General features: G+C 33.3%; 2 protein-coding genes across 3 annotated transcripts; both read left to right on the top strand.

Annotated features, from left to right (window-relative positions):
* The first annotated feature begins 56 nt into the window (after positions 1-56).
* On the top strand, positions 57-25,411 carry LOC132733385 (coiled-coil domain-containing protein 13-like). Of its 2 annotated transcripts, none has more exons than XM_060720032.1 (18): positions 57-126; positions 6,936-7,118; positions 7,993-8,064; positions 8,460-8,565; positions 9,256-9,401; positions 10,394-10,468; positions 10,883-11,002; positions 12,862-12,966; positions 13,893-14,048; positions 17,305-17,381; positions 18,160-18,259; positions 19,450-19,656; positions 21,102-21,280; positions 21,571-21,744; positions 22,918-23,043; positions 23,182-23,300; positions 23,880-23,994; positions 25,080-25,411. In XM_060720032.1, exons 2-18 carry the CDS (start codon positions 6,945-6,947, stop codon positions 25,243-25,245), a joined length of 2,217 nt encoding a protein of 738 aa, XP_060576015.1. In that variant the 5' UTR covers positions 57-126; positions 6,936-6,944; the 3' UTR covers positions 25,246-25,411. The 2 variants fall into 2 exon arrangements, with proteins under 2 accessions (XP_060576015.1, XP_060576013.1); XM_060720030.1 differs by having other exon boundaries at positions 98-187.
* Positions 696-5,070, top strand: LOC132733386 (uncharacterized). Its single transcript, XM_060720033.1, has 7 exons — positions 696-1,548; positions 1,883-2,088; positions 2,196-2,493; positions 2,771-2,959; positions 3,114-3,389; positions 3,622-3,798; positions 3,992-5,070. The coding sequence occupies exons 1-7, from the start codon at positions 1,498-1,500 to the stop codon at positions 4,496-4,498; spliced, it is 1,704 nt and encodes a 567-aa protein (XP_060576016.1). The 5' UTR covers positions 696-1,497; the 3' UTR covers positions 4,499-5,070.
* Positions 25,412-26,084: the final 673 nt, after the last annotated feature.

Raw genomic sequence — 26,084 nt, 5'->3', positions numbered from 1 at the left:
TCCGCCTTGTCCTACGACCCAACTGAGACGTAGAAATAGTATCGTGCCGATATATAAACTCAAGTTATTTTAACCAATAGACAGACAAGAATCATTTACTTCGGAACTTATTTGTTGTCACTACAGGTGCATTTTTCTTTTTTATGAATTTACCTTTTTAAACTCTGTCGGTTTGTAAATGTTAAAGGTAATGATTTATGCGCCGCGGTTTTATTCTTTTTATTTATAGTGTTCTGAACTAAGGCAAGTTTGGTCATTTACAGAAACTGAAACATGTTCGATTATCACTGATTATGTCCACATCTCACATGTCTCATCTGTTGATCCTGCTTCTGTCCCAGGTTGATCATCAACACATAAAAATCACTAAAGTCAAAACAAGGAGACTCATTCCGTATTTGTAATATATTCCTGTATAGAAATAACATTGGGGTCATTGTTAATCTGAAAAATCCTCGAGGACAGCCAGGTCGATAATATGACACTACACTTCTCTCCACTTTTTTTGACAGGCAAACTTATTCAGTGCAGCATGTTTATAAAACTATACACAGGTTGAACTGTTAAATCCTAATGACTGCTCATAAGCAAATACTGCATGCCAATGCTGAATGCAATAAAACAGAAATATTAACCTGCCACTTAACTGCATCAGTAAATAAAGCAACTGGAGCCTTGTCACTGCTTCAGAAAGAATTACGGACATTTCGGACCACGGACGTTTCGGACCAGACATTTCGGACCAGATTTTTGGGTCATTTCGGACCAGATTTTGGGACATATCGGACCATGCGATGGTCATTTCGGACCATGATGGGGACACTTCGGACCAGAACATATATTCCTTTTTATATAAAATTATTTGTTATTTCAGGATGTATTTACAATATTTGACATTTTTTATATTTTATGATATTCAAAATGCATGCAGTAAAGACCTGTCCGACGCGATTTTAACATTTTCTGATAAGCTTATATTACCATTGTTTTGTCTATCCATGCAAATACTTCTATCGTAATTCATTTATGTATTTCTATACGCTGACATTTTTTTAATATTGAAAAAAAATTAAAACAATAATAAAATACCTTTAGATCTATATTGGTAAGCGTAGGATATACGCTGAATATACATATTTAAAGTCAACTTTATCCAAATTAAATCGTGATCTAGAAGGTATTAAAGAACAACGACATCCTTGTCAATGCAGTTTTTCACACGTTTTAATTGCTGAATAGAACTCGTTAAAGTTACGATTCACTCAATTAAAGAAGTATGTATGTAATTTTCACCTTATTTTACAACAAATATTTAAATTGATTGGATTAGATTGGAATGCGATTAAAGTACAGTTTTAATTAACAATTAACAACAAACAAATTGATTAATTGTAAACAAATTTGAAGTCCAGACTGCATTATAAAAAGATGTAAAAATTGATTTCATCCTCATAACTTATACAGCTTACAAACTGAAATAGTTATATACATATCACTATGTCTACTGATCGTTGTGTACACTGTGAGATTGCCATGGATGTTGATCAGGTATGTGTGCATCTATTAATTTTAATGGTAAATAAAATGGCTATATATATAAGCAAATTTTATTTAAAAAGTTTTTTTTTTTGTTAAAAACAATTGCTACTGAACAAAAAGAATTTGCACGAAAAAATGTTAAATACCCACACAGCCAAACCGATGATGCGTATGTTTATTTATTCAATATGTATTGCAAAGTATATGGTTTTAAATTGCACAAGTAAATAGACAAAGACATTTTTGCCAATTGACTTAAGTCAATAAATTATCCATCTTACAAAATACTATTACAGAATTGATAGTCATGTACATGTAAATTAATTGTTGTTTTCTTTTATAGGACGAAACGATAAACTACAGTGATGAGCGAACGAACAGGACCAGGAGTGTTATACGTATGCCGCAACATGAGAGTACAAGGGTTTCTCTCTTAGCTGAGGAGCTTTCACCAGCCAGATGTGAATATGATATGGAGACAGTCGTTGATACGACCGCTTTTGATGTAACACGGCCGAATCGTGAGATGTCCGACGACAATAATGGATTGTAAGTGAAGTATACAATTTACAATAATTTTGAAATGTATTGAAATAAATAGTGAATTGTCCATTTTGTATTATGGTTGCATATTAATGATCCTGTTTCCATTTCAGAACAATTGTGGACGAAACAGTACAAGATGTACCAGAAGATGCACCTGTCACTTACCAAATAGTCGTTGGGGGTTCTACACGCGGCAACATGAAACTGGTTTCATCTGATGGATACACATTCGTGAAGAAGCGGACTCTTGTGAACGGAACAGTTGACTGGCGATGCAGCGTACGCGGTAGGAAAAGTGGGTGCCCAGCAGTTGTTAAACAGACAGGTTCGGACTATCGTGTCGCGGGAAGTGCTCATACACATGAATCAAAACCAGGAATATTGACAGCCGTTAAAGTTAAAACGGAAGTAAGTACATTACTATATGTATCCAGAATTCAGAGAATTATTATTATATGTTTTTATTATAATAAACATCAATCAAAGATGACATATACCAACAAGATCACGTTGGATAAAAAATATTGGACGTAAATATTCTAATTATATTTAATGATTTGATTATAAAATTGAAATAGGTAGCAAAAATAAGCTTAAATAGTGACAGTTTTAATATTAACCATTTTTTACAAACCTATTATTTGTTTAGCTATTTATATACATGTATGATATTTATCTTTTATAGGTGAAGGCTGTTGCCAAACAACAGCTATTCGAATCGGCCAATGTTCTGGTTAGGGAAGTAACCAACAAACTTCAAGATGCAGAAGAGCCAGAATCGTCCAGACCCAGTCATGATGCTCTTCTCAAGATGTGTAACCGGACCAGACAGGGATTACGTCCAAAGGAACCAGAGGAAGGAATTGATTTCCAGGCAAGTTATATCCATTCACACATACGCAAATTTCATAAAATAATAAAATATTTATTATAAATAAATGATAGTGAGATATCCAATGTTTACACTAGAATCAGACAGTTTCCGTTATATTTATTCACATGTAGTAATATTTTGCATTTCTTTCTAGGTTGATGAAAATTTCCTTGAAAGCCTTGGTGAGGATTTCTACAGAACAACGGTTCACGCAAAAGATCGCCGCCACATCATATTCGCTACGAATAAACAACTTGATCTACTGAAAGAAGCGAAGACTTGGTATATTGACGGTACTTTCAAAGTTGTAAGGAAACCATTCACTCAACTACTTTCTGTCCACGCATTCGTCAAGTCCGACGACGCAATGAAGCAGCTACCTTTGTGCTTTGTTCTGATGATGGGCAAGAAGAAACGGGACTACAAGAAGGTTAGTTATCATATTTTCTCCATAAACCATTTGTAAAAAAAGAACACATTAATAATATTTATAAAAACGACAACATTAGTAATAAAAAAATATGATAACGTGAGATACGCATAGCATTTTTAGATATGTTTGTTATAAGCAATAACGCATATAGGATATTTTGTAAAAGAATTATAGCGAAAATTTGTAGTAAATTATTGTAAATATATTATTGTGTAATCTTTTTTTCCAGGTGTTTGAAGCAATTGTGCGCCTTTTACCATCGACGGAGGTGAAGACATTCGTGACCGATTTTGAAGCCGGTATATGGCAAGGGCTAAGGGACGTTTTCAATGAGCCAGAGATCAAAGGGTGTGCCTTCCATTTTGGCCAGGCACTATGGAGGAAAGCCCAAGAGTATGGACTTCAAGTAAGTGAAATAAATTCATTTTGAAAAGAATAATTACTGAATAATAATAATAATTAAAAATAATAATAATAATAATAATAATAAAATCTTTTGGTATATAAAAAAAATATTTACAAGAATAATTGCATGTAGTGGTAAAGGAAAAAAGGTTATATTAAAGTTCATAATTTCATTATATACATATTTTTTCCAGACAGCTTACAACGACTCAGACGCTATACATCAACTTATGAGGAAACTGTTCGTCCTACCACTGTTGCCAGCAGAAGACATACAAAGAGCCTTTGAAAAGCTGAAGATGAAGACAAACGGGACCAACGACAGCCGCCTTGACCAGTTCTTCAATTATGTCGAAAATACTTGGGTGAAGAGTGAGATGTGGCCAGTTTCATCGTGGTCAGTCTTTGGTAGGTCCATCAGAACCAACAATGATGTGGAGGGCTGGCACGCACGCCTCAACCGACGCGCCAAGAAGGGAAATTTGGCATTCTATTTGTTAGTGGAACTGTTATTCAGGGAAGCCAGAGAGATCCCTATTCTATGTAAACTTGTGAGAGAGGGAAAATTGTGCCGATATCAACGACGTGCTGCCCGTCAGACGCAGGGGAAATTGATGAAACTTTGGACAGAGTATTCTGCCAATGACAGATCTGCCAGTAGTTTGTTGAAGTCATGTGCCAAACTATACGGACCCGTGTAACCATAAACTGTACGTCATCGTTTGGGAATTGTTGATAGTCGTATGTTGTTCTACTGTATTTGAATTGTAAATGTAAATTATTTATATCTTATGTGTCATTCAAATGTTTTGTACCTGTGTTTTGTAAAGGTCAATAAAGGTCAATATTTATCTAAATGTATGCATTCATGTATTTATTTGTTTGTAAGATAATGTATGATTTGTTTTATTAGAATAGTTTGCCAATAATATTCTTCTTCATGTCTTTTTGTATATACTTCATGTTTTCAAGCAGTGGTTATGTTGTGGTCGTATGTTGTTAAACTGTGTTTGTATCATAAATGTATGTGATTATATTAATGTGAATTATCTATAAATATCTTATTTGACATTCAAATATTTTGTACATGTGTTTTGTGATCAATAATTATCTAAGTGTATACATTCAACGGTATGTATGTGTTTGTCAATAATGTATTTGTTTTATAAGAATATGTTGTAAATAATCTATTTCGCCATGTCTTTCTTGTAAATATTTTAAAATAAATTGTTTGCAAACGTGTGTCATTAAAACATTGCTTGTTTGTTTTTTAATTTTCTTCATTTATAGTTCAAAATATATAAATCTAAATCGGGATAGGTGTAAAATCGTCCCATTGTGTCAATATATATAAAAAGTTTCTTTAGTTTATCGAATAATTGATGTCTAATATATCAAAAACTAATATTTAATCTGGTCCGAAATGTCCTAAACAATGGTCCGAAATGTCCAACACATGGTCCGAAATGTCCAACACATGGTCCGAAACGTCCAAATATCTGGTCCGAAATGTCCCAAAATCTGGTCCGAAGTGTCCCGAAATCTGGTCCGAAGTGTCTGGTCCGAAACGTCCATGGTCCGAAATGTCCTATTACCTTCAGAAATGCACTCCTCAAGTTTGATAATTTTTCTATAAAATAGCTTAATTACAAGGTTAAATGAAGTTGTTTATGGTCTATGTCAGCAGTAAACATCTTTTTAGTGGCCACTTAATAATAACTTTGGCGGTAAAAATTCTTGTCTTTCTATTTTTTTAGACATTTTGTCATTCTGTATTTTGTTGGCACAGAGATCACATGTTTGAAAATTTAAAAAAAATCCCTCCCAATTAATGTGTTGATATTGTATTATTAATTATATTAATTTATAAATACTTTAATATGAAATTAGGCAAAGCCTATGAATGGGGAAGTCGTTAAAAAAATTATTTTCATTCTTTCCGTTTTAAAGGTGTCATTCGGTATTTAATGCATCGCTTCCTTTTTCACACTGAACACTCGGCGATTATTATTAATCCGAAAAGTTGAGATTTGTTCCGTTATCGGAATACCCCGCCTATTATCATTGAGTAACATTGTAAATGGCGGCGCCCGACTAGAACTGACACTGAAAAATTTCATTGATAGGTATAGAATTCTATAAATTTTTAAATTGTTTTTTATTTGATTTTCTTTTAAATATACACGTGTAGTCTATAGCCGGGCAAGCCAAAGCCCGGACCCGCTTCGCGGGCCCGGTCTTTGACTTCCCCGTATTACTATGCCGGCAAAATCTGATTTTGACTTACACATGTACTTGTCCGTTTTAATGTGAAGCATTTTTTTAACTTGTCCGTATGATATTTACATAGTTAATTCTTGAAAATCTTCATTTGTCCGTACAGGCTGTGGCACAACTTGGGCAATACAAACAATTGATTTTGCTGGCCCTCAGAAACATATTACTCTTGTAGTAATTATTATGCTCACATAATTATGGACAATCAAAATATTTTAATGTGAGTTGAAGGTGACTAAGACTTGATTGTATACTGTATAATGTGTTTCTCATATAATGAATTTGATTATGCCCACATGCGAACAAGCATAAAATTTGATGTGAGAAGTAGATTAAGTGAATATATGTGATTTGTGTTATTGAAAAAAAGAATATGTTTAATTGTGATTCATGTGATTTCTTGTTTACCTTAAATTATATTTTCTTATGACTAACAATTTCCTGTGTTTTTTCTTCTGATTGAAATTATAATTTAAAGAATTTTCAACAACAGAAATATTTAATTCATTAAAATTACTTTCAGATTTATCCACATGTGTATTAAAAACTTTTAAACAAGTCAGAAATAGGTCAGCAAATGATAATCAGCCTGGAATGAATAATGCCCCGCATCCTCTTCGGGCCATTATTCATCTAACTCTGGGGCCAATTACTACCTTGAGGCCCTACTCTGCTGTGTATTAATCATTTAATAAATACAGTCATTTTGTAATTCTATTCCATGAATGGAGGATAAATTAGTTCATCTATTTGAAGTCAGTCATTTCTAAAATTCTATTACATGTAGCTAAAATTTGCAGACAATTTTTGTTGTGATTACACATTTATTGTATTGTGATAATTTTCATGATTTGTATGCAGAATGAGAATATGGCGACAGCAGAAGAAAACTTAAAGTCACAATTTCAACTTCTTCAAGATCAGCAACAAAAGAAGTTGTTAAGACGCAAACAAAGGAAGGAAGAACAACGGGCTAAAACAGCTTCCGTTTTACCATCACATACAAACAATGCATTTGGTGTCTCAGATCAATTAGATTTAAAGGTAAGTTGAAGTAAAAATATAAATAAGGTTTAAAGAGAAATATTTAAAGTTATGGTCCTCCCCAATAAGATGCTCCTTGGCCATTAAGCAGAATTTTCCGTGACCAGGGGATCAGTGAGTTTACACAGACTTATATAGGAAAACACATTTAAATCTTCCTGTATAAATCTACAGACTTGTACTATTGCTTTGTTGACATCAATAAAAGTTATACAAAACTATGTTCTCTACAAGGGGTAACTATTTACATTGACTTGCAGGGCTAGCACTGGCAATTTTTTACTTTGAGCCAATTCTTCGTGGCGAAAATTGCCTGCCTGTATTTTATTTTCAAATCAGGTAATGGTACGGCATGGGATATTTAGAAAAGCATTAACTATTATCCAACTTAATTTTGGCAGCTACATTTTTATTACATTAACAAATCTTACATATACGAATATAATTTGTTTAGGAAATTGACCTCAGAAATCTCAAGGTTTACATAATCGGATTGTTGCATACTAGAAGTGTAGTGGAGCTTTATTGAAGTTTTTGTTGTAAGTTATGCCCCTACCCTGGGGTACACTTGGATTTTCAGCCTAATACCTTCACATTGCACCTTAGGTACCATTTCTTGTATGGTATTTAATTTTGACTTTTGGTCACTGATTATAATAATGACCAAGCAACATATTTTTAAAATCTTTAACTTCCATTTTCTAATTAAAATTAAAACCATCTCTGAACATTTGATTGTGTATAATCAAGCCTTGGCCCTAGATGTGACTCAGTGATTTACTTTTACAATGAAGAAATTAGGACATTTTCTAGCTGTTGATTCCAGGTGAGCGATCTTTGGCTATCCTGAATCTCTTGTTTTCTTTTATTTCAGCTAGCTGCTCCATCACAGAACCAAAGTTATGTGTCTGAAGAACTTGTAGACCATCTCAATGAACAGATAAGGGTATGTTTAGGATTCTTATCATTGTTTTATTATTATTTTGTAGGAACTGCATTTCTTTAATCTGTGATTCCAGGCTTCCTTGCTTTAATACAACATCTTAATGTAAAAGTCGATGTAAGTCTTTTCTTATTATCCTGTCCTGCCAAGAACAGAGGAACGATTTAAAGCTACCCTGAAATGTCAGATATATAATATGTTAAGAAATGATCTTTCACTAAAGTGAATATGTCTATTACCTACTCACAAAGATTTTTTTTTTGAAAGCCTGATAATGAGTTGCCTTAATTTACAACTTAAAAAATTTCCATTTGGATGGACCCAAGCCCTGTCCCAATGCTGTGAATAGGGAGATTGACACTTACACTTGATAAATGATTGACATTTTTTTATTGCAGGAATTGAAGGATGAGAATGGGAGAGTTTACAAGTTGCTTAGTGAGAGAGATTTTGAGCTCCGTAATCTTAAGAAGAAAAGAGAGGAGGAAAAAGTTGCACTAGCAGGTAAATTATTGTTCCTTACTCATTTTATCTTTAAGTTAATTATTTTGTGAATGCCTACAACTGATATATTTTTTCTAAGATCATGCAAAGTTTAATTAAATTCTATTATACAGTTTTCATTCTGCCTATATGACTATATTGTAACTGTAATTGTAGCATATGCCTTAAATTTTAAACCTATTACACTGCTGATCTTGTTTAATGGACTTGGCTCATTCTGAATTTGGATCGGTCCAATGTTAGATTATGGGATTACAGCATTAAAATATTAATATTGAAATGTGAATAGAATAGATTTCGGTCACATTGCTTGGACATGCAGGCTGGCCTAGATCTATACTGTTTAGCTGTATTTTGTGTATGTTGCTTATACAATCTAATCTTTTTAAGAATGAATGTAACAGATTCTAAAGCAATAATAGGGAGTTTTCTCATGTCAGTAACATTTTGCACATTCAAGTCTAAATTGTCAGTGAACAGGTACAAATCAAATCAAAATAATAGTACATTTGGCACATTAAATGTGTTCAATTTTATAAAATGTGATGCAGTTATATATTGTTGTTGTTGTTTTTGGTCAGTTTCTTTTTTGACAACAAATTGCAAATCTAGTGCCATCAACTTTACTCTCACCCAACATTTTCTTGTCCATCTGCAACAAGTGAACTTACCAAAGTTATTTTCTTTTAGCTACTGGTGGCCCTGTGACAAATGAAACGGCTGGCACAAAAATTGTGGAACTGTCAAAGAAAGTACGGGAAATGACTGCCGAGTTAGAATCTGAGAAAAATAAAAGTCGGCAACTTGCCAGAAAATGCCAAGATTTACAGCAACAGGTTTTGTTTTCATTTTTTTAATTTGCATGAATAGTTATTAAATGAATATTTGAAAATACATAAAATGCATTGTGTGTAGTTCAAATAATCCTAATTTTGAAGAATTGCTTATAATGCTTATAAGGTTTTACATATTTTTAAATAGTGTATATTACTGTCTCATATTTGTATTTAGCCTATCATTTAAATTGATAAATATTAACTTGTTACTTTTTTTATTAGTATAATTTTAAAAAGCCCACCTGACTATATCAGATATAAAGTACTGTATGTGTAGAAATATTTAAGGGCTTCAAATTTTCGCGATCTTCGTGGTGACATTCGTTCTGCGAATTCATGTTTAGCGCGAACATTTCTACACCGATAGTTTCTTAATTGTCATATTTTCGCGCTTCTATAGAACAGTGTATGTATATCAGTATGTTATATGCTTTCAATACATACGATTTTATTAAAATGTTTACCGAGTAATTGTGTTTTGTTTTCAAAGTTTTTCATCAGTTGAAATTGTTTATGTTTGTGTTGTTTGTATTGTTTGTTTAGAAAAAAAAAACATGATCTGATCAGATGTCAAGACGTTTATGACGCAAACTGTGAAAAATCATGCATGTTAACGGTCATTCCTTGTTTGCAATAATGTGTTTGTTAGACAATGTCTTTATTCTTTAAAATAGTGTATTATTTGACACTAGGTATTGAAAACAAATGTGAACTCCAAAGATTATTACAGTAATATTTTTTTTTAACCTGAGTGGTGCTCTACGCGAATTTATGATTTTCGGCAGTCACCTCCGCGAATTCAAAATAGCGCAAATATTGGTCCCAGTACTGGTAAGTTCCAGGAAGTGGACTTGAAAGTGTTAAATATGTGTTGGAAGAACTTGTTTTGCAATCTAGCTTCATTAGATATGCTTAAACAAAGGGAACTTGTGTAATGTAAACTTATTCATATTCTGTAAGTTAGAATAAAGATGATAGTTTTACTATTGCAGGTTGCAGGGATGAATTCTGACAATAAATCAATCAGAGCTTCAACTATCAGCCTAAGATCCAGCATAGATGAAAAGGTACATGTTTTATTCAGAATAATGGTTAATACAATAAACATTACTAACTAGCATTATGTTATGTCTGTTGTCAATCAAATTCTATACTGTCATCTGCTCAATTTATAATTTTGATATTGAAATCCTTTAACCCTTGACTTGGAACCAAAAAAGATTAGCCTTTGCCACCAGAACCAGGCCAGCCAGCCTGTGTTAAAAACATTTCAAAACTTCTTCATTTTTAGGGCATTTTGCACAGTTATAATGATCATTCTGGATAAAGGAATGAGTGAAAGATCAGAAATTTTCCACACAAGTCAAGTTTATGGTATCAACCTACATCAAATTTTCTGAAAATAATATCCAGTCCCATCATATCAAAAGCATCAATGCAGTCCCTTTAATGTCAGATCCTTGTTTTTTTTTCTTTTGCAGCCAGATGATCCAAATGAAATCAAAGTTTTACAGGATAAATTAAAACAAATGGAGTCAAAGATGATAGATTATAGAAACAGTAATTCAACGCTCAAACAGGAACTTAGAATTGCTCATAAGGTATGTAAAACTATCATGAAGATTGCTGGTTGAATAGTATGTATTGTGTCAGTGAATAATTGATGTTGTATTATCCAGTCAAAGTGGTCTTTTCCTAAAGATTTCATGACAACATTGGTATGCCACTTAGTTTTTAACCAGGTTTTCCGAAGGAAAAAACTGGTTATTAGATTGAGGTATGTCGGCAAAAGGTTTTCCGAAGGAAAAAACTGGTTATTAGATTGAGGTATGTCGGCGGGCGGGCGGACGGACGGGCGGGTGGGCGTAAACAATTTCTTCTGTGCGCAACTCCTCCTACATTTCTCAACAGATTTTGACCAAACTTTCACAGAAGCTTTGTCATCAAGTGCCCTGGCGCATATTGTCGGGGTTTTGCGATTAGATAATACTTGACCTAATTATGGCCCTTTGTTTTTTTTCATTATATAGAATATATAGTGAACAATTTCTTCTGTGCGCAACTCCTCCTACATTTCTCAACGGATTTTGACCAAACTTTCACAGAAGCTTTGTCATCAAGTGCCCTGACACATATTGTCAGGGTTTTGCAATTGGTATATATTTGACCTAATTATGGTCCTTTGTTTTTTTTTTTCATTATATAGAATATAAAGTGAACAATTTTCTTCTGTGCGCAACTCCTCCTACATTTCTCAACAGATTTTGACCAACTTTCACAGAAGCTTTGTCATCAAGTGCCCTGGCGCATATTGTCGGGGTTTTGCGATTAGATAATATTTGACCTAATTATGGCCCTTTGTTTTTTTTTCCTTATATAGAATATATAGTGAACAATTTCTACAGTGCGCAACTTCTCCTACATTTCTCAACGGATTTTGACCAAACTTTCACAGAAGCTTTGTCATCAAGTGCCCTGGCGCATATTGTCAGGGTTTTGTGATTGGATAATATTTGACCTTATTATGGCCCTTTGTTTTTTTTCCTTATACAGAATTGAACAAATTCTTCTGTGCTGAACTCTTCCTACATTTCTCAACGGATTTTGTTCAAACTTTCACAGAAGCTTTGTCATCAAGTGCCCTAGCACATATTGTCGGGGTTTTGTGATTGGATAATTTTTTACCTAATTATGGCCCTTTTTTTTTTTTTTCCTTATACAGAATATATATAGTGAACACTTCTTCTGTGCGCAATTCCTCCTACATTATTCATGTTTTACATTGCACATAGTTACATTGTTTGTTGCTTGTATTTGTATTTCAAATACAACATATTTATCTACAATGGTGATAATTGAAAACCTTGTTTCATGGCATTGCCATGTTTCTTGTTACCAGTTTATTTTAGTTTGATAGTGTTGGAAGCCAGAAGCTTATTGAAACACTCTCAAATCTGTTCCTTGAATGGACCAGGACTAAGCAGTATGTGTAGTTTCTTGCTCACGGAAACAACTTCTGTGCCACTTTGTGTTAGTTGAATTTTATTTCTTATTTAAATTTTAGTTAGTTTTAAACACCCAGCAATGAATTGGTAAAAAGAAATAAAAAAAAAAAGGTTGACATGACCAAATGGTTAAGGGTGCTGACTTCAAATTACCTTATCCTTTCTACTTCTTTGAGTTTCAGTTTTGCCATGACCTTTCTTTCAGTCATGTGAGAAAGCTATCCAGTTCATTTAACACTTACCACACTAAATATGTTAAATGGACTTGCCCATCTTTTAGTCTGGACAAAACCATTTATCATTTTTTAGGGAAAATTTCAAAATAACTACTGACTGAATAGCCAACAGTGCAAATCATGGTCAGATGGTTGGCTGTTGAAACAGAAGGAAGGTAGAGGGGTCTAAAGCACAACTCCCCTTTTGGCTTTTATAGAAACAAAATTGTTTTTTTGCAGGCGTTATCTCAGGAAGTTGGAGACAATGTTAACATACAATCTTGCCTTAGTGCTAACAGTAACTGGAGAGGAAGGGCACAACAAATTTTACAGCTGCAATTAAAGGTATTGCCATGTGTAAAAAATATTCTGAAATCTGAGTCATTTTTAAAGATACTTAATGTTTCTAAGTTTTTTTTTTGTTGTTTTTAAGCTAAATTACTTTAAACCAAACAAAAATTTCTGCAATCCATTTTAGAAATATCCCCAAAAAAGTCATTTTCAAAATTAAGCTATCACTGGAAGGATTTTGGAAATGTAGGATTCATATATCTATTGTTCGCATGAAGAAATATTAGCAAATTGTGGAAGGGTAGAATTTAATGACCAGTTGGTTGATATTTGAGGTAGAGGAAATATGGGCGATTTTTATCAATTTGCTAAATTTGCCAATATTTCAGCATCACTAACTTGACCACTAATACAGTAAGCTAACAAGTTTTGTCACAATCAAGTTGAAATATAAGTTGATCATTATAAAACTTATCCATCTTTCAGTCTGGACATATCAATTATTCATTTTTAGGGAAGATTTCCAAATTATGTACTAACTCATTAGGAAATAGTACAGACCATGGTCAGATAAGGTGATCTTGGCCTGCACTCCTCACAAAGGTAGAATCTGTTGTGGACAGCAGGGTAATGGTTAAAGGCTACGAATGCTATTGCTGTCATGAATACAGGTATACATGAACCTTACCCAGCTGAAGCCTTTGCCACCAGTATAGAGCTAGGCCAGCCTGCACATCCATGTAGTCTGACCAGGTTCTATACTGTTGGCTGACTTATACTGTTTGCTGACTAACTTCAAATTTTCATCTTCATATCACTAAAATTGATAATGAACAGTTAAAAAAATGGAAGTCAGACAAGTCCATTTGAAGAAATTCATAATGTTATGGGATGTTTTCATGTATGTAAAGCTTATATAATAACGAGCTTCAGCTTTATATATGCATGTATCTTTAAGCTATGTACATGTATTTTTTTAGAATGACGAACTGAAACAGGAAGTTCAGAAATTAAAAGGTGCTACGGAAGCATATGACCTTGAAGCTGAAATGCTAGGTAATAAGAAGAAGTCAGCTGTTGACAGGCACAAAGATCAGCTGAAAAAACTGGAAAAGGAGAAGAAAGATGCTCAGGGTGTATGTAGAATTAATTGTTTACCACTAGGTACTTGCTCCTTGGGTCCATTCAAAAAGATGCCACCATAGCCAAATGGTTAAAGTTGATGACTGATCTCAGTCTTTTAGATCTTTGATGATATCTAAATGATATGTTCCAGTGGCATCTGTGGCCGAGTGGTTAAGGCTGTTCAAATCTTATTCCCCATAACAGATGTTGGTTCATATCCCATCAGGGACTTTGAATTTTTTCATGTGAGGAAGCTATTCAGTTAGCTTACTGAATGTTGATGGTTCTACCCAGATGCCCACTCTTGCCTGAAAATAATGCACAAAGGGACACTCAGGTGTTCTTCTTCCAGCAGTAAAGTTGCCCCTAAAACAATCTAGTTTTCAGAAGGTAATTGTTTCTACTCAGATGCCAGTTAATGCTTAAACATTGCCCAGAAGAACAACTGAGGTTTTCTTTTTCTAGGTAAACTTGATAGTGGATATATTACCTTGATAATATTGATGTTATTAAAAACCCAACTATAAACTATCATGTTGACAATCCTGAATAATTCAATATAAGGGTATCCTTACATAAGGTCAAAATTAATGTTTTCCCGAGGTGTAGGTTGTTGCTTAGTGACTGTTTTAGTCCATAGTAACATCTCACTCTTGGGGCATCCGTGGCCAAGTGGTTAAGGTCATTGACTTCAAACAACTTGCCTCTCACCACTGTAGGTTTTAGCCACGCAAGCGTTGTCGGATTGTACATGTGGGAAAGCTATCCAGCTAGCTTAATGAAGTTATGGAATGTTGGTGGTTCTACTCATGTGCCAGTTCATGCCTGAAATAATGCACAGATGGGCATATGAGGTCTTCTTCCACCAGTAAAACTGGATAAATGCACAAGGAACATATGAGGTCTTCTTCCACCAGTAAAACTGAAAAATTGCCATAAGACCTTTACTGTGTTGGTGCGAGATAAAACCCAAAGGAAACTAGAACTGTGTCCAAGGACATGGATGCCCCCACTGTGCAGATGTGCTCGTAAACAAGAGCATGCATATCTGTATGTAAGATTTTTATGTGGAACTTTTTATTATGCCCCCGCCATTACATGGCGGGGCATATATACATGGCGGGGGCATATAGTGTTACCCTGTTCCGTCATTCCGTCCTTCCGTCATTCTGTCATTCCGTCATCATCAGTTTCCGTTAATTATCTTAAGAACGGTTGCACACATTCAACTCAAATTTGACATATGGATATGTCATGAGAAAATACAGGTCAAGTTCGAATTTGGTCATGGTTCGATGATTTTTGGCAGAGTTATGCCCCTTTTACTTTGAAAATAATATGAAATTTCAGTTTCCGTTCATTATCTCCCCAACGATACAACACACTCAACTCAAACTTGACATATGGATATGTCATGAGAAAATACAGGTCAAGTTCGAATTTGGTCATGGTTCGATGATTTTTGGCAGAGTTATGCCCCTTTTACTTTGAAAATAATATGAAATTTTCAGTTTCCGTTCATTATCTCCCAAAAGGTACAACACATTCAACTCAAACTTGACATATGGATATGTCATGAAAAAAATACAGGTCAAGTTTGAATTTGGTCATGGTTCGATGATTTTTGGCAGAGTTATGCCCCTTTTACTTTGAAAACAATATGAAATTTTCAGTTTCCGTTCATTATCTCCCCAAAGGTACAACACATTCAACTCAAATTTGACATATGGATGCGTCAAAGGAATGCGCAGGTCAAGTTCAAATTTGGTTATGGTTCACTGATTTTTGGCAGAGTTCTGCCTCTTTCACTTTGAAAGTAATATAAAATTTTCAGTTTCCGTTTATTATCTCCCCAATGGTACAACACATTCAACTCAAATTTGACATATGGATATGTTTTTGGAATGCCCAGGCCAAGTTCGAATTTGGTCATGGTTCAATGATTTTTGGCAGAGTAATGCTCCTTTCACTTTGAAAATAATATGAAATTTACAGTTTCTGTTCATTATCTACCCAACAGTGTTACATATTCAACTTAAATTTGACATATGGATATGTCAAAGGAATGGGCAGGTCAAGTTGGAATTTGGTCATGGTTTGATGATTTTTTTGGCAGAGTTATGTCCCCTTCACTTTGAAAATTAAATAATATAGATACATCTTAGGAATAAGCAATTTAAGTTTGAATTTGGTCGTGGTTCAATGATTTGAGACAAACTTATCTTTCCTGAATGATGGAAAAATTTTGAACTTACAGTTTCAGCACTCATACTTTTAGCCATTATTTTGGCTACAAATATGCAATATGTTATTTTTAAAAGGTTAAGACTGAATAATTTCAGTGCCTTGAACATTGTATAAAAATGGTTTGTGTTAACATTGAAAAGTTTTAAGGGCTTTGAACTTAAAATGAAAAAAATAATTAATGCACCATCTGAAATTTTGGCTGCATGAGGGGGCATCCGTGGCATGATGACACATTTCTAGTTAAAATCTGCCATCCGGTTTAAGAGGAGTTGCGTTCACAAAATTTCTATATGGTATATAGTGAAAAAATCAACAAAGGGCCATAATTCTGTTAAATTTGGTCGCAGCAAAAATTCCTTCCTTTCCTTCCATCAACACATTAAGGTTGTTCATCCCTGGAAGTTTAAGCAAAATCTGCCATCCGGTTTAAGAGGAGTTGCGTTCACAAAATTTCTATATGGTATATAGTGAAAAAATCAACAAAGGGCCATAATTCTGTTAAATTTGGTCGCAGGGAAAATTCCTTCATTTACTACCATCTACACATTAAGGTTGTTCATCCCTGGAAGTTCAAGCGAAATCTGCCATCCGGTTTAAGAGGAGTTGCGTTCACAAGATTTTGGGAGGGACGGACGGACAAGTGCAATGCTATATGCTCCCCACTTTGTGCCTAATCTGCCAGTTAAAATTTAAATAACAGTAGCCAATTTATGTTAATATTGTTATGTGTCTTTAAAAGCAAGCAATTGTTAGGTCATTCTCATAGAAAAATTAATGAGATTTTTTATTTAATGATATCATGGAAACAGCAAATGTTGATCTTTATTATTGTTTAGTGTAGATATGTGATGCATTTTGTTATATTTGGTGAAGAAATAATCTTATAAGGCTTTACCCTTTAAAGAAATAGCTTGTTCTTAACCTGTATTTTATTTTCTGATATTAGTATCTGATATTATATATATTTTGTCGGCAAAGTGAAATACAATATTTAACATTGTTCTTTTGTTATTTTTCAAGAAAATGGCAGCTGAAAAAGAAGCTTTAGAAGAGGAAAATTTTGCATTAAAACATAAATTGGATGTTTCAAAAACTAGGTGAGTGTAAAAAAGATAAATTATTATGCTGTCAACATTTAAAATACTTACTTCATTAGAATCAATAGTAGCATTTGCCTCCAGTATAGAACCAGGCCAGTTTGCTCTGTTGTGCAGTCTGACTGTTGATTGACAGTCTGCAGGCTGTTGATTGACAAACATTAAATTTTCATCCTAGTATCCCCAAAATTGATAATAGAATATTCCAAAAAAGAAAGCTGGAATAAGTCCATTTAAGAAATGCAGTCAGCTAATGTTTAATTATCATATTTCAACAAAATCTCTTTGATTGTAACGTCTGAGGAATGTATTTCATCAAAACTCTCATTTGCATTTCTTGTAGAGTATGAGAGAAAGCAAATATTTTAAAATGGTTAGGGTAAAAAAACAAACCCACCTACAAAATATATGAATATACAGATCTTTCATTGGTCTCATTTCTGTCAAAGCTAGATAATAAAACTTTCAGCTGTACAACTTTGGTTTATTGTTTGCATTAATCAGTATTTAATGCTGCATTTGTTATAGTAGTTAAATGAATTCACAAAAATATCAAATTAGTCTCAAAGTTGTCCCCCAGCCTTTGTTTTACATATCAAATCCTCTACATATTGAGCATATTGGATGAAAATATTTTGTGAATTTTAAGTGCTTGCAGTTGTGTTTAATTACTATATTTTGAAAAAAGAATTTCAACTATTTAGAACAGTCTCAGTTTACATAAGAATAGCATGAGGTGTTCTACATTAGTATATTGGCATATTTTCTTGTTTTTCAGGAACCAGGTGCTAAGCAATGAAATAAAAAACCTGAAGAAACAAGTGCCTGAATTATTAAAGAAAAATGAACATGATAATGAACTTATAGAGGCTTTAATGGTAAGCTTTTACTTGAGAGGTTTTTGTTATTATCTTTAATCTTTGCCTGTTGGCAGCAAGAGATTCTACCCATGTGATCAGTGCAGACCAAGATTAGTCGTTATGTCCATGATGTCAGATCATATGGTCTGCACTGTTCTCTATTCAGTCATTTTATATTTAGAAATTTTTCCTTAAAATTTATGTTTTTGTTGAGATTGAAAAATTGATTTTGCCTAGATTGAAAGATGGACAAGTCCATTTCAGTTATTTAACAAGGTAAGGGTTTAAGAGCTGCGCCACAAGTTTAGAGTAAGATCAGCGCCACCATACAGTATACTGTTTGGCTGCCTACTTTGATATTGATACTTCAAGTATTCCTGATGAACTTTTGAGATTCATATCAGGACATGTTCATTACAAAACTTATGCAGGGACTGGGTTAATATTGTATTAGAATTACTCTGAAGTCAGTAATGGGGTTACCTAGAACTTAAGGGTTTGATAGTTCTATTTAAGTTGTAGCATGTTTTTCTGTGTCAATTTTCATAAGGTCATTAGTTATGCTGAGGTGCCTTGCACCTGTTTATGCTTATGCACATAAGGCCATTTTAGTTGTCATATGAACTTAACAGTAATATTGTAACTTAAACAAATGAAATTAGTTAAGAAGTATGATTGTGCTTCTGCCAATGCACTGAGATATATTAAGTCTTGCACATACATGTGAACTTTTTTCTATGATCAAGTTGGAGATTTTTCTTCAAAAAGAGGGAGATTTTAGAATTTACAATAAACAAAGAAGTAACATCTGATGTCAAAAATAGGTAGATTTCTTTAATTTGTGAAAATGCACCTAACTTTAAGAAAAATCTTTGAAAATATGGCTGCAGAAAGTGGGAGTCTCCCGCTTAAAGTGGGAGAGTTCACATGAATGCTTGCATAAAAGTTTGCAGTTACATACAGAGGAGCAGGTTAATATTGGTTTAGAATTCAAGATTTGTAAGTAAATACCACTTTTGTTTATAGGTGAAATAAATTTGACCAAAGGTTTTTACAAACTTGTAATTTCATCTCAATTAACAAAATAGATTAACTAAAACACCACAAAGATTTGAATGAAGATTAACTTAAACACCACAACGATTTGAATGAAGATTAACTAAAACACCACAAAGATTTGAATGCTTGATGTGTTTTATTTTCAACAGAAAGAACAAACAAATATAAGACAACAGTTGGACGAAGCTAGGAAAAATCAGCATAATATAAAAATTGAACAACAACATAAACTCAACGAGATGAATGCAAAAGAACAGCATGAGAAAAATGTGGTGGAACAACTTAAAACTATTGTGGCTGACAAGGAAACAAAAGTTAAAGTTCTTGAAAATGAGATTCAACAGTTGAAACTTGCAGTAAGTGATTTTTTTGCGAGTAAATAAAGCAAAATAAGTGAATTAGATAAAGGCCAATATTTATATATTTATGTATCTTCTTTGCTGGACTATTTCATGTATTTGCAGAATAGGGATAGCTTTTGCACTTACCCTGGCATGGAGATCACTCTCTTACTTTTTAAAGGGGAGATCACTGTCACACTTTGTTTAAGTTTTTGCATCAAAAACTACTGAAGGGAATAGGATGAACTTCATACACTTATTTGAGAGCATTATAGGAGGTCACTATCCAAGGCCAATAACTCTAACTTGGATTTTATCATAATTATGGTCTTTTTATAACTTAGAAAATTCTACATTATCCAGGCTCCTGTTTTACTATCAAGCACTGAGAATACCTGAGCATGCTGTCCTCCCAGATCTTGTTTCAGTGTATTGTTTTTATTGTAAGAAAATATGTAGGCTTTCTATATGACTTTGTCTCCCTTCACTAGTTAAGTTTTAAAGTCACCAGTTACTGTTAAGTTTAAATTATTAGCTCACCTGAGCATATGCTCAGGGTGAGCTATTAGGATCACTCTTCGTCCATCGTCTGTCGTCCGATGTCCGTGGTCCGTTGTCCGTTCACACTTTTAAAACAACATCTCCTCTGAAACCATAAGGCAGATCATAATGAAACTTCACAGGGATGTTCCTTGTGTGAAGCCTTAACAAAGTTGTTCAAAGAATTCCATTCCATGCAGAACTGTTCTTTTAAAAAGCCCTAAGAGCTAGAGCTTAGATATTTGGCATGAAACATCTTCTAGTGAGTGTCTACCAAGTTTGTTAAAAAAACAGCCCTGGGGTCAAAATTGGCCCCGCTCCAGGGGGTCATTGATTTTCCCTATATGCATATAGTAAAAACTTAAAAAATCTTCTTTTAAAGAACCCAAAGAGCTAGAGCTTAGATATTTAGCATGAAACATCTTCTAATGAGTGTCTACCAAGTTTGTTCAAATAAAAGCCCTGGGGTCAAAATTGGCCCCGCCCCAGGGGATCATGATTTTCCCCATATGCATATTGTAAAAACTTAAAAAATCTTCTTTTAAAGAACCCAAAGAGCTAGAGCTTAGATATTTAGCATGAAACATCTTCTAATGGGTGTCTTCAAAGTTTGTTCAAATAAAAGCCCTGGGGTTTAAACTGGCCCCAATCCGGGGGCCTATATACAGGTGAGCGACCTCAGGACCTTCATGGCCCTCTTGTTTACCTCTTGCTACCTTGGGTTCAAATGTTGCTGAGAGCATTGAGTATATTTACACAAGAAAGCTATCCAAGTTTTTAGAGTATTAGGTGTTACACCCATTTGCCTACTCAGCCATGAAATTAGTAATAAATATAACAGTTAACCTAGTATGTCACCTCATGACCTTAAATGTGTAGATATGACTTTAAAACCTAACTAAGTGATATATTACTTACAGCATTTACAGAGAGCTCAGATGAATAAATTGTTTGAACCATCAGGCAACCAGTCACAGGCTAATGGGCAAACACCGATACCAGTCCAGAATGTCACCGTGGACAGTCGACCGTCTACTGGGTTTGAAACAGTAGATCTGCAATACCAAATAGGTACAGAAACTCCACCACCGGACTCCAGGTACAATACAAATAATTTTTCATTAAGATTTAATTTTTCATCAAGATTTAATTTTTCAAGGTTGTTATTTTACTATCAAGCACTGAGAAATGTTGAACATGCTGTTGTTGACAGCTCTTGTTTAATTGTCTAATTATAGAATAAACCATACTTTGACCTGACTGGTTGTCTTTATGTTTCAATACTGTATATATTTAAAGAGGAGTAAACACATTTAAACTGGAGTCATCACCACTATGAATAAATAGAAAATGATTTACTGTTATAGTATCAAACAATTTTACTTTTAGGATGTCAGATGTACCAAACATTCCGTTGCCTGAAAATAATGCTCTTCCATCTAGAGGTCCTGTTGTAGAATTTGCTAAACCACCATCAAGGGCTCTGTCTAGGAGTCATTCCAGAAGTAACAGACCATCATCTGGAAACAGACCTCCTTCAGGGACCAGACCCTCGTCAGCCAGGTATCAGAGTTTGCCAGTTTCTCTACTTGTAATAGGGTTTGTAAGCGAACAGCATGGGTCCTGATCAGACTGTGTGGATGCGCAGGCTGGTCTGGATCAATGCTGGTCGCAAACGCACTATTTTGGTTTTGTCATGGCGCAGTTTATTATAACAAATCTTTAATTAATACAGGTTTATTGTGACTAGATTTTAAGATGTTTTCAAATTGGCGCCAATAAAAGAATGAAGGTGGTATAATATGAAACCTCGCAAATATAAGATCATATCTGCAGGTACGGCTATTAGTGTAGGAAAATATTGTATTGATACATTAAAAGCCGAATATCGACGGTATATCGATAAATCAAAATAAACAACTGAGGGGGTGGAAACCAATTAAAATGTGTTTTATCATGGTGTTATGCATGCTTGCTTTAAAAATACAAGATACTAAAAGAAAGAATATTTTCTTGTTATTAGATATCACTGATATGTGAAAATTAGATTAAGGGTTCAAGCTAAAGAAGATAAAATGAGAGAAGTGGCCTGCTATCTGACAAAATAAAGAAACATATTCACAAAACAGAAAGAAATGGGTTTTAAAGCAGAATGCCTCAAGATTCATGCTAATTTTCATGAAAAAGATTGTACTAAGTGTAAAATATTGTGTAGTGAACAAAGAAAGTAATTTACGCTTGCAATCAAAGAACGCACATAACATGTAAATCATTACTTGAATCTTTTCTTTATTTTTCTTAAAATCTTATTACATTTATATCAAGTGTGATTTTCTTGAAATATTTTGGCTCGTCTGAAGGCATGTAGCTTTAAATTGTATAGATATTCAGAATGTCTGATTCAGTGTTGAATCGAATATATTATATAGGAGATATATCAATATCTTGGTGTTGAATGACAGCCCTATTACCAGGGTACAATTTTATACAAGGGAAGTAATATGACCTGCCTTCAGTTTATTTGTTAACATAGTTATCCCTCTTTTACTTTAAATTCTTGGTTCACATGGAATGTTATTATTATCATCATCATTATTATGGCTATTGTTATTATTATTATTACTGTCATCATTATTTTTGTAGCTGTTATTGTTTTAGTCATTATTGATATTATAACTATTATAATTATTATTATTATAATTAATATTATTATTCTATATTATTATCATTATTCAGTAAAACAGTTGACAATGAGATGTTGGGACAGTTACAGTATCAATGTCAGGAGTACCGTACTGTGGCCCAGGTTGCTGAAGTGGAGAGAGACAAACTGACAGAACTAACCAAGATGCTTCAGTCAAGGTAATCCTGCTATTTTCACTCAATATAAGCAAAGAAAAGTTGACCCTGTTTTAACAAAAACATAAGGCAACGTTATATCATACATGTATAACTTTCATAACTTGCATATTTATATAACCACTTCTTGGTGTTTTACAGATTAGATGATTCTGCTCATAAATTACAAGAAAATCAAAAAGAACTTCTGGATCAACGAAGAAGAAATGCACTGCTTGAAAAACAAGTGGCAAAGGCTAACCTAACAACAGCAAGATCTGGTATGAGTGTTTAATATTTTATTGTATATTTTTTTAATCCCCAAGATTTTTCAGTGGAACATATAGATGCTGATTTGTTTTCCTTTCCTTCTATTACTCAAACTTATTGGTTTCCATAGTACCCTCATTTTTTATCAGATATCTTAAGATGTTCAGTAAGTTGTTATCTACCATTGAGGTTGGATTTTAAGTCAATTGAATGAAGGTCAAGGTCACTGAGGCTAAAAATAGTACTTTATTTTAAGTCAATTGAATGAAGGTCAAGGTCACTGAGGCTAAAAATAGTACCTTTTGTATTTTTCATAGTAAGACAATGTTCTCATTTTTCTCAAGGTGAAAAGGGGGCGCATCAATCAGTTTATATGATTTTCATTTTCTAGAAAAAAAATTTTTTTTTAGTATTCATAACACAGATGCGATAAGAAATTTAGCATTACAGGAATTGTTATTACTGTTAACTTCCTTTTATCTGAACTTGGTTTTGCATTTTATCATGTAATGAACATGTTAACTTTAAACTTATCATACTTCAGTAGTAGTTTAGGAACATCTATATTTTGCATACTGTTGGTGTTATAGCTGGAGGAATGTCTGCCAGGAAGAAGTCCGGACTTACAGCCAGTGTCTCGAACTTGCCCACAATGCCAGAGGACGAAGATGTACGCAATATGTCAGTAGAAGAACTAGTTGTCAGGTATGTTCTAAAAACGCAAGGGCCACAAATCTACCTTCTTAAGTAAGATAATACTCCTTTCTGTTTGATAAGAAATGGACCTTTCCGGTGTTTACAATTTCATGTAAATTGGCTAACTTGTTATCCAGTTGCTACACTGAGATTATACATAGTCACTGGTTGACCTGGTTTGCACAAAAGAACACATGGTTATGTTTGTGATACTGTTTGTGAGCAGTTGACCTAGCAATGAAAGGAAAAGGTGTGGCTAAATGTTCCGCTACAAAAAAACTGGAAAGGTCCATATTGCTAAGTTTTGATGATTTATGTTTTCAGAGCAATTTTCTTTAAAACTTAGCCTGCTGGCAGGGACAGATTCTACCTATGCGACCAGTGCAGACCAAGATCAGCTGGCACATCTGTGCTGTCTGATCCATGGTCTGCACTGTTTGCTATTCTAGTCAGTAAATATTTTGAAACTTTGCATAAAGATGAAGAATGATTTTGTCCAGATTGAAAAATGAGCAAGTTAATTTTAGATATTAAGGGTGGTAAGGGTTTAAACTTAGTATCAATCAATGTTTCTATTTATTAGAGTTATTGCCCTTGTTTTGTATTTAATATTGCTAAACCCTATAAGTGCTTAATTACAGTGACAATATACCACTAGTTAAGAGCCAGGCCAGCCTGAATTTACATTCAGTGTGACCAGGCTCTATATTGTTGGTTACACATTTTAGTAGTTTTATTTTGAAATCCTTTCAACTGTTAATGGACTGTTCTAAATTCAAAGAAGGGCAAGTCCATTACACAAATTCTGCAATTCAGCAGGGTAAAGATATATAATGCTGAAATATGACTTATTGAATGCACGAAAATGCCATTAAACCTCATATCTGATAAATTTTTTACATACCTCTACACCATTGGTGTTTTTTGTTGTTGTTTTTTTAATTTTATATTTGAGATATAAAATTCTGAAATACATGTACTGTACATGTAATTGCTTTGTCCATTTTAAATCTTCATTTTTGCAATTTCTTTTAAGCTTCTTGTTTTTAGAAAACTTTTAATATTTTACAAATCTCTTTTCTCTCCTATTTTAGTTTGGAAATTCAACGAGATGAAAACGAGGCTTTAAAGGCAGCATTGCAAACAACTTTAAAATCTAAAGAAGAAGATATGAGAATATATAGTGACACTATAGAAGAAACGAAAAAAGTGTTCTTACAGGCTTTAAGACAATATAAACAGACTGTTCATGGGACGTAGCAAACGTTCAAATTTTATGTCTATATCAAATGTATTTATTTATAGTAACATGAAGAGAAACGTATATGAATATTCATTGAATAATGTCTATATCAAATGTGTTTATTTATAGTAACACGAAGAGAAACATATATGAATATTCATTGAATAATGTCTATATCAAATGTATTTATTTATAGTAACATAAATAGGAACATATATGAATATTCATTGAATAATGTCTATATCAAATGTTTTTATTTATAGTAACATGAAGAGAAAGAAACATACATGAATGTTCATTGAATAATGTCTATATCAAATGTGTTTATTTATAGTAACACGAAGAGAAACATATATGAATATTCATTGAATAATGTCTATATCAAATGTATTTATTTATAGTAACATAAATAGGAACATATATGAATATTCATTGGATAATGTCTATATCAAATGTTTTTATTTATAGTAACATGAAGAGAAACATACATGAATGTTCATTGAATAATGTCAATATCAAATATGTTTATTTATAATAACATGAAGTGAGATATATATGAATATTCATTTAATAATGTCTATATCAAATGTATTTATTTATAGTAACATGAAGAGAAACATATATGAATATTCATTAAATAAAGTCTATATCAAATGTATTTATGTATAGTAACATAAATAGAAATAAAAAGAAATATTCATTGAATGAGTAAAAAAAATTTTATAGGTTGTCTGGCAAAAAAATTATTTTCGATTTTTGTAGGCGATTTATTTTGAAATAATAATTTATTTCTGAACATTACTACTCATATTCTAGTCAGAACTCATATCCTTCCAAGTACGTAAAAATATTTGTA

Source organism: Ruditapes philippinarum, unplaced genomic scaffold (assembly GCF_026571515.1).
Source record: "Ruditapes philippinarum isolate M1 unplaced genomic scaffold, ASM2657151v2 ctg3843_1_1_1_1, whole genome shotgun sequence".
In the NCBI taxonomy this organism is placed as follows: Eukaryota; Metazoa; Mollusca; class Bivalvia; order Venerida; family Veneridae; genus Ruditapes; species Ruditapes philippinarum.
Note: the sequence above shows the minus strand (reverse complement) of the source record. Positions and strands in the feature narration are given on the sequence as shown.